This window comes from Aegilops tauschii, chromosome 7, assembly GCF_002575655.3.
Source record: "Aegilops tauschii subsp. strangulata cultivar AL8/78 chromosome 7, Aet v6.0, whole genome shotgun sequence".
Classification (NCBI taxonomy): Eukaryota; Viridiplantae; Streptophyta; class Magnoliopsida; order Poales; family Poaceae; genus Aegilops; species Aegilops tauschii.
The window spans coordinates 61,432,724-61,441,821 of record NC_053041.3 but is presented as its reverse complement, the minus strand read 5'-3'; the positions used below and the strand labels follow the sequence as shown (position 1 = coordinate 61,441,821).

Below are 9,098 nucleotides of genomic sequence, written 5' to 3'. Positions count from 1 at the left end.
CCCGGCGCGAATCTCAAACACGCTTGGAGAATCGTCGACCGCCACCGTCGGTGCGGTAAGAATACGTTATCATGCGCGAGGATGCATGCAGACAAATGAAAACGATTGGCATAGTTTGTTGCCCTGACAGCCCCATTTCGGCGGTACGGTGATTGTGGTGAGCTAAGCTACTAACACAGACAGTTAGCTAGCTGTTGAGTAATTTATGGACTAGTGTCACTAATCACTGCAAACTTACTTTCAGAAAATCAACCCCACTAATTTTCATTTAATTAAAATACTATTTGCATAAGTTTTCAGTTTGTAAGCTTGTGGGTTAGTGGATGGTCGGCCGTGTCTAATCATGGCGAAAGGCATCAACCCAGCTTTCCCTTTCTTTCACAATCAACAGGCAAAAGATGAAAAAACGAAAACCAAAACCAAAACCAAAAGAATGTTTCTGCTTCACAGTCATGTCAAGGTACCAACAACTGTAACAATGACAACGATGAAAACGTAATGGTAACTGTGATATAAATACGTTATAAATATGAATAAAATTAACAATAATACACAGGCAGCGTCCCCTCCCCCTCGCATCTGTCTCTCGTACCATATCATCTGTGACACTCTGGCTTCTCTCCCGTCTCTCTCAACACAAAAGCAAAGTAAAAGAATCGCGACACTGTGAATGTGAGCTCTAGTGCACGACACAGGAAAGGAAAAAGACTCAAAGCCCATCACCCCTCGTAAATAATTACACAAAACCAAAAGAGAAAAAGGGTGACATGGCCGACGCGCGCATCATCACGGCCCGATCGACGGGGATCGTCGGTCTAGGCGAGCATCGCCGCCGCGCCGAGCGCCGCCACGATCACGGCCGCCGCCATCCCGGTGCTCCTCCCCGGTGCGCTCTGCAAAACAACCATGGACAACAATGCACACGTTAAGTAGCTTGGATGCAAAACTGCGAGCCGACGATGAAGTAAACAATAGTGTGCATGGTCCAGGCAGCAGCCAGCAGGGACAGCCCTCCATGCTGGTGTCAACGGTGTGATTTGATTTGATTCTCATGTCAGGCAAGTTAATGCCCCAACTAATGTCATGTCAGGCAAGTTAATTAGCCAGTCAGGAGCACGTGCGTGTCGGGCTGACCCAACAGTGCGCGCCGACACACTGGCCGCCGTGGCCATGCCGTCCGGGTGGCAGCCTCGTAAATTTGCTTAATGGAGTGTGCATGGCTTGGACCCCAAACCCAGTGATCACGGTTGGCAAGTTAGTGAGCGTAGGACGTACCGCGGTGTCGGCGGCGGTGGAGTCGCCGCTGGGCCCGGGAGCCGCGGCGGCCTGGGCGGTAGTGGGCGCCACGGCCTTGGCCTTGACGGGGGCCGCGGCGGCTGGGGCGGGCGCGGGCGCCTTCGTCTTCTTCTTGGAGGAGCGCTTCTTCTTGGACGGCGCCGGCGCGGGGGCGTCGGTGGGCTTGGTCAACGGGGCCGGCGCGGCGGCAGGTACCTCGGGGACGAGCGTTGGCGCGGCGGCCGCGGGTACGTCTGCGGTGGGAGGGAGTGCTGCGGGGGCAGGGGCGGTGGCTTTGGCTGGTGGTGCGGCCGCGGGCGCCTTGGCCTTGGGCTTCGGTGCGGGAGTGGGAGCAGCCGCGGCGGGGGCAGTGACGGGGGCGGGAGTGGCAACTGGAGTGGTGGGCGGTGCGGCAGCAGGCGCAGGGGTGGCCGGGGCCTTGATGACCGGTGCCGGTGCGGCGGGGGTGGTGGGCGGCGCGGCCGCAGGAGCGGTGGTGGCCGGCGCCTTGAACGGCGCCGGGGTGGTCTGCGCAGCCGCGGGGGCGGGAGTGGCCGGGGCATTGACTGGCGCCGGGGTAGTCTGCGCGGCCGCCGGGGCGGGTGTTGCCGGGGCCTTCACTGGCGCCGGCGTGGCAGGAGTGTTGGTCGGCGCCGGGGCGGCCGGGGCCTTCACCGGTGCCGGCGTTGTGGGAGTGGGAGTGGTGGTCGGCGCGGGGGTGGCCGGGGCCTTTACCGGCGCCGGCGTGGCGGGAGTGTTGGTCGGCGCGGGGGCGGCCGGGGCCTTCACCGGCGCCGGCGTGGCGGGAGCGGTGGTGGGCGCGGGGGTGGCCTGGGAAGACTTGGGCGCGGGGGCAGATGGGGTGGTAGTGGGCGCTGCGGACGCGTCGGCGGCGGGCGGGGCGGGGGAAGCGGTGGGCGTGGCCGCGGCCGCCGCGGGGGCCGGCGTCGCGCTGGGCGACTTGGGCGGGGCGTTGCCGGCCGGGGCGGGCGCCTGCGCGAGGGAGTGCGTCGCCGAGAGGAGGCAGAGCAGCGCGGCGCAGAGGAGGACGGTGGCAGCCCGTGGCGCCATTGCCAACTTTGTGTGCCTGCCGGTTTGTCCGAGTGTGAGTCGGGGAGTGTGAGTGTGGGAGACGAGGAGGAAGGAGGCGCGGGCTGCTGGTGATGGAAGTGGCACGGCGTGGCGCGAGGTATAAATAGGGCCTCCGCTCCGCGTCGCATTCCCGCCGAGTAAGGAGGCGCGCTCTGGAGCGTGCCGTTGGGGCGGTGGGTGCGGCGGGGCCGGGGCGCAGCGCGCGCGGGGGCCGGGCTCGGCTGTCTGTCCGGTGCCGTTGGCTCGCTCGCTGGCCGACGCAATGGCGGGCGCTCTCGTCCCGTTCGTCGGTGCGTGCGCCGGCCGTGCGCGCGGATGGTGAAGTGAAGCCGCTACGCGTTCGGTTACTTGGCAAGTAACTGGTGAGGTACAGTGGCGTGCGCCGTCGTGGTACGTGAGCATCGTCGCCGGGCCGGTGCGGCGTCGCATCGGCCTACTGGCGGTTGTTGTGCGTGCGTCGTAGGGGTATGCCTACGTGTACAGGCAGAGGCGTGTCGGTGCGTCAAGTTCTGGTTGGGAGTCCAGGTCCAGCCACGCGATGATCGATCCATCGAGTAGCCGAGCTTTCGGCTTCTCTTTCGTCGTCGATTGATCGTCGTGAGGTGAAAGCTCGGCAGTAGCAGTACTTTCATACCGACGCTAGAAGGGATCATACGCGCGCAAATCCGGGAAAGCGCGAAATCACTTGGCCCCGAAGGCTGGGACGCCGATACGTTGGACTAGCTTCCAAGCATCATTGGCAATGGCACACTAGTAGAAAAAGTTATCTGTCCTGGTTGGTAAGGGTGCCTTTTGTTCCGGTTTTTGAACCGGGACTAAAGGGTCGTTACTAATGCCCTAGCCCTTTAGTCCCGGTTCTTAGACGAACCGGGACAGATGGGCTTCCACGTGGCCGATGCGGCGAGCCCAGGCAGGAGGGCCTTTGGTCCCGGTTAGAACCGGGACCAATAGGCATCCACGCGTCAGCATTTCAGGTGCTGCAGTTTTTGTTTTTTTTTGTTTTTTTGAAAGGGGGTTGGGGGTTTTGGGGGGTTAATTTAGGTGTTTCATATATTGTGTTAGCTAGCTAATTAATAGAGAAAAGTGTCCTCTCTTATCCCCGTGCTTGATCGACGCTACGTACTATATACATATAGAGAGGACTAGACACGCTAGCTAGTAAGAAAATGAAGGAAACAGAAGATCGTCATGAACATATGCATACAGAGAGAAGTGATATCGACCACCTCTCCTTCTCCGAGAGATTGGTCGAACAATAAGTTCTCGTATATCTATCCGACACTACTGGCTACATATATACAATAATTATCTCTTACAATATAATCTCCTAATTATATACGAAGTCAAGGTCCACATGGTATTCTCCGTCTTCAGCGATCACCTGGTCAAGGAAGAATGCCGCCAATTCCTCTTGAATTGCTCGCAAATGATCTGGTGCTAGGAGTTCGTTCCGCATCCGAAAGATCTAATTTGAAGAAGGGGGTCAATATATACATATATATATATATATATATATATATATATATATATATATATGAATAAATGAAACTCAACACAAATGATGGTAATAAAATAAAATTGTGAATATTATTGCTTACGCACTTCATATTATTCGTCAGAGTAGCCCTGCTCACAGGTCGTGTGGCGGATGGACTCGCAAACGTAGTATCCACAGAAACCATTCCCTTGTTCCTGCAAAACCACTTTACAAGAAATAGAGGTCAATCAAACTGATAAGCAAGCATGCTAAATGGTATTGATGAAACTAGCGCTTGAATCACTAGGAGATGCGCGGAACATGCTACTATAGTACTTACTTTCGGGTATCTAAATTGCAGCTTCTTCGGCAGTCCCGGAGCTTTTTTGGTAAATTTTCTCCAAATCCTACCAGATAAAGAAAACAATTACTTAATATCAGGAAATGAACAAAGTTGCTGATATGGTGGATAATGATCGATTTAACTTACTTCTCGAGCATAGTCCTGGGGATCTTTTCGTCTCGAGTCTAAGACGGTTACTACTCCCTGCTCAAGCTTAATCTCTAGCAGAATATAGTGGAAGCTGCGCACGCATGCATAAGTCATCAATTACATTACTATAACCTGGACTAATAAGGGAAACCGAATATGCACAAGACAGTAACACTCACTTGAAGTTGTAAGGAAAGAGTATTATATCTTTGTTTTCATTTATTACCAACGATCGTAGCAAGTTGGCCTCGGTATTTTTGGCATGATATTTAACCTCAGTTGCATCTATGAGATTTGTGTTAATGAATCCAATATCACCGATTTGTCTTTTCTTCAAGTCGGCGATCTTCAATCTGCATAATATAGTGAGGATAATTATAAATACATGCAATGAAAGAGCTGACCTATATAGAGAGACTTAATGACAGAAGTAGTACTACTTACAGACAGTAGCAAGTGACCGTTGATTTATCGAGGGCCTTTTGATTGAAAAACTGGAAGAACTCCTCAAATGGAACATTCAACAGTTCAATTCCAACGAGGTCATGCTCCTCTTTAACTCTCAGCATCAAAGTATCCCTCCCCCAGACTCTCTGCAGGTTTTCATGTACCAATCATGTAATCTTCGCATCATCGTTGTTAGAGATCTTTCATCTTTGACGAGAGGCTTCCCGTAATGGTATTTGTGTTCGTCCACCTCCAAGAAATCATAATGTACATCGTCGGGCAGGTAATCTCCAAGATTGCTATAACCGGCCACCATCCTCGGATCATTAGCGACGATGTCGCTAGACACCTTGAGCGGGGGGCACGATTGGTTCGCTTGTTCGCCGAGCTGGGCAATTTTTTTCCCAGCTTGTCGTTCTTTTAACCTTTGATCACTGACAGTACTTCCCGACCGCTCCGCTTCGGCAAATGTCTTTCCAATAATGCGCTCATAGTTGCCTTTCGGCGGAGACTTTGGTGGTTTTGTCAGGGCAGCCAGAGTGCGCTTCGCTTTCACCGGATCTACCTTCTCCTCCGGAGGTGGATGTTTCTTTGCTTTCACCCCTTCAAAGAAGTTCTTCACTTCGGCTCGCACGATCTTCGTGGTTTCCTCATCGGTCCTCTCGTATGGTAACTTCTCTGGAGTCTTCAGAGAAGGACCGAATCTGTATTGCCTCCCGCCTCTGGCTGTACTGCTAGACGCCGGCAGAGCAGACGGAGCGGCTGCGGCTGTCTTCTTTCCTTGCTTACGAGGCGGAGGAGAAGGACTACGACGCGCCGGAGCAGCCGGAGCGGCGGCAGGTCTCTTCCGCCCTTGCTGACGAGGCGGAGAAGGAGGAGGCTAGCTGCTCTGGCGCGCCGGCGCAGGCGGAGAAGGAGGCAGAGTGCCGCCACGCGCCGGAGAAGGAGGCTGAGTGCCCTGATCACTTGCCGGAGGAGGAGGCGGAGTGCCGCCACGCGCCGGAGAAGGAGGCTGAGTGCCCTGATTGTTGGGGATCGTAGCAGAAATTAAAATTTTCTACGCATCACCAAGATCAATCTATGGATTTTACTAGCAACGAGAGGGGAAGAGTGCATCTACATACCCTTGTAGATCGCGAGCGGAAGCGTTCAAGAGAACGGGGTTGATGGAGTCGTACTCGTCGTGATCCAAATCACCGATGATCCAAGCGCCGAACGGACGGCATCTCCGCGTTCAACACACGTACGGAGCGGTGACGTCTCCCACGCCTTGATCCAGCAAGGAGGAGGGAGAGGTTGAGGAAGAAGGCTCCAACAGCAGCACGACGGCGTGGTGGTGGTGGAGTGACAGTTCTCCGGCAGGGCTTCGCCAAGCACACGCGGAGGAGGAGAGGTGTTGGGGAGGGGAGGGGCTGCGCCTTGGGAAAGGTATGGCTGCCCTCCCACCCCTCCACTATATATAGGGGCAAGGGAGAGGGGGGCCGGCCCCCTCAGATCCCATCTGGTGGGAGGGGCGGCGGCCAGGGGGAGGTGGCTTGCCCCCCAAGCAGGGGGGGCGCCCCCCTTTAGGGTTCCCCCCAAACCCTAGGCGGATGGGCCCTAGGGGGGTTGGCGCCCAACCCACTTAGGGCTGGTTCCCTTCCACCTACAGCCCATAAGGACCTCCGGGGCAGGTGGACCCTCCCGGTGGACCCCCGGAACCCCTTCGGTGGTCCCGGCACAATACCGGCATACCCCCGAACACTTCCGGTGACCGTATGGTGACTTCCCATATATAAATCTTTACCTCCGGACCATTCCGGAACTCCTCATGACGTCCGGGATCTCATCCGGGACTCCGAACAACATTCGGTAATCACATACAAACCTTCCTTATAACCCTAGCGTCATCGAACCTTAAGTGTGTAGACCCTACGGGTTCGGGAATCATGCAGACATGACCGAGGCACTTCTCTAGCCAATAACCAACAGCGGGATCTGGATACCCATGTTGGCTCCCACATGTTCCACGATGATCTCATCGGATGAACAACGATGTCGAGGATTCAAGCAATCCCGTATACAATTCCCTTTATCAATCGGTACGTTACTTGCCCGAGATTCGATCGTCGGTATCCCAATACCTCGTTCAATCTCGTTACCGGCAAGTCAGTTTACTCGTTCCGTAATGCATGATCCTGTGACTAACTACTTAGTCACATTGAGCTCATTATGATGATGCAATACCGAGTGGGCCCAGAGATACCTCTCCGTCATACGGAGTGACAAATCCCAGTCTCGATCCGAGCCAACCCAACAGACACTTTCGGAGATACCTGTAGTATACCTTTATAGCCACCCAGTTACGTTGTGACGTTTGGTACACCCAAAGCATTCCTATGGTATCCGGGAGTTGCATGATCTCATGGTCTAAGGAAATGATACTTGACATTAGAAAAGCTTTAGCAAACGAACTACACGATCTAGTGCTATGCTTAGGGTTGGGTCTTGTCCATCACATCATTCTCCTAATGATGTGATCCCGTTATCAATGACATCCAATGTCCATGGTCAGGAAACCGTAACCATCTATTGATCAACGAGCTAGTCAACTAGAGGCTCACTAGGGACATGTTATGGTCTATGTATTCACACATGTATTACGATTTCCGCATAACACAATTAAAGCATGAACAACAGACAATTATCATGAACAAGGAAATATAATAATAACCATTTTATTATTGCCTCTAGGGCATATTTCCAACAGTCTCCCACTTGCAATAGAGTCAATAATCTAGTTACATTGTGATGAATCGTACACCCATAGAGTTCTGGTGTTGATCATGTTTCGCTCGTGGAGGAGGTTTGGTCAATGGATCTGCGACATTCAAATCCGTATGCACTTTACAAATATCTATGTCTCCATTTTGAACATTTTCACGAATGGAGTTGAAGCGACGCTTGATATGCCTGGTCTTCTTGTGAAACCTAGGCTCCTTGGCAAGGGCAATAGCTCCAGTGTTGTCACAGAAGAGAGTCATCGGCCCCGATGCATTGGGAATAACTCCTAGGTCGGCAATGAACTCCTTCATCCAGATTGCTTCATGTGCTGCCTCCGAGGCTGCCATGTACTCCGCTTCACATGTAGATCCCGCCACGACGCTTTGCTTGCAACTGCACCAGCTGACTGCCCCACCATTCAAAATATACACGTATCTGGTTTGTGACTTAGAGTCATCCAGATCTGTGTCGAAGCTAGCATCGACGTAACCCTTTACGACGAGCTCTTCGTCACCTCCATAAACGAGAGACATATCCTTAGTCCTTTTCAGGTACTTCAGGATGTTCTTGACCGCTGTCCAGTGTTCCATGCCGGGATTACTTTGGTACCTTCCTACCAAACTTACGGCAAGGTTTACATCAGGTCTGGTACACAGCATGGCATACATAATAGACCCTATGGCCGAGGCATAAGGGACGACACTCATCTTTTCTCTATCTTCTGCCGTGGTCGGGCATTGAGCCGTGCTCAATCTCACACCTTGCAATACAGGCAAGAACCCCTTTTTGGACTGATCCATATTGAACTTCTTCAATATCTTGTCAAGGTATGTGCTTTGTGAAAGACCTATGAGGCGTCTCGATCTATCTCTATAGATCTTGATGCCTAATATGTAAGCAGCTTCTCCAAGGTCCTTCATTGGAAAACACTTATTCAAGTAGGCCTTTATACTTTCCAAGAATTCTATATCATTTCCCATCAATAGTATGTCATCCACATATAATAAGAGAAATGCTACAGAGCTCCCACTCACTTTCTTGTAAACACAGGCTTCTCCATAAGTCTGCGTAAACCCAAACGCTTTGATCATCTCATCAAAGCGAATGTTCCAACTCCGAGATGCTTGCACCAGCCCATGGATTGAGCGCTGGAGCTTGCATACTTTGTCAGCATTCTTAGGATCGACAAAACCTTCCGGCTGCATCATATACAATTCTTCCTTAAGGAAGCCGTTAAGGAATGCCGTTTTGACGTCCATTTGCCATATTTCATAATTGTAGAATGCGGCAATTGCTAACATGATTCGGACGGACTTCAGCTTTGCTACGGGTGAGAAGGTCTCATCGTAGTCAACTCCTTGAACTTGTCAATAACCCTTAGCGACAAGTCGAGCTTTATAGATGGTAACATTCCATCCGCGTCCGTCTTCTTCTTAAAGATCCATTTATTTTCTATCGCTCGCCTATCATCGGGCAAGTCTGTCAAAGTCCATACTTTGTTTTCATACATGGATCCTATCTCGGATTGCATGGCTTCAAGCCATTTGTTGG

At 52.6% G+C, this 9,098-nt stretch overlaps 1 protein-coding gene across 1 annotated transcript; it reads right to left on the bottom strand.

Annotated features, from left to right (window-relative positions):
* Positions 1-490: 490 nt before the first annotated feature.
* Positions 491-2,461, bottom strand: LOC109770884 (uncharacterized). Its single transcript, XM_020329602.4, has 2 exons — positions 1,276-2,461; positions 491-893 (listed from the first exon to the last, which is right to left on the bottom strand). The coding sequence occupies exons 1-2, from the start codon at positions 2,344-2,346 to the stop codon at positions 816-818; spliced, it is 1,149 nt and encodes a 382-aa protein (XP_020185191.1). The 5' UTR covers positions 2,347-2,461; the 3' UTR covers positions 491-815.
* Between the last annotated feature and the right edge of the window lie 6,637 nt (positions 2,462-9,098).

Coding starts and splice junctions, on each gene's coding strand:
- LOC109770884 (XM_020329602.4), bottom strand. CDS start 2,346: ATGGCGCCACGGGCTGCCACCGTCCTCCTCTGCGCCGCGCTGCTCTGC. Junction 894..1,275: donor CCACCGCCGCCGACACCGCG/GTACGTCCTACG, acceptor GTTGTTTTGCAG/AGCGCACCGGGGAGGAGCAC.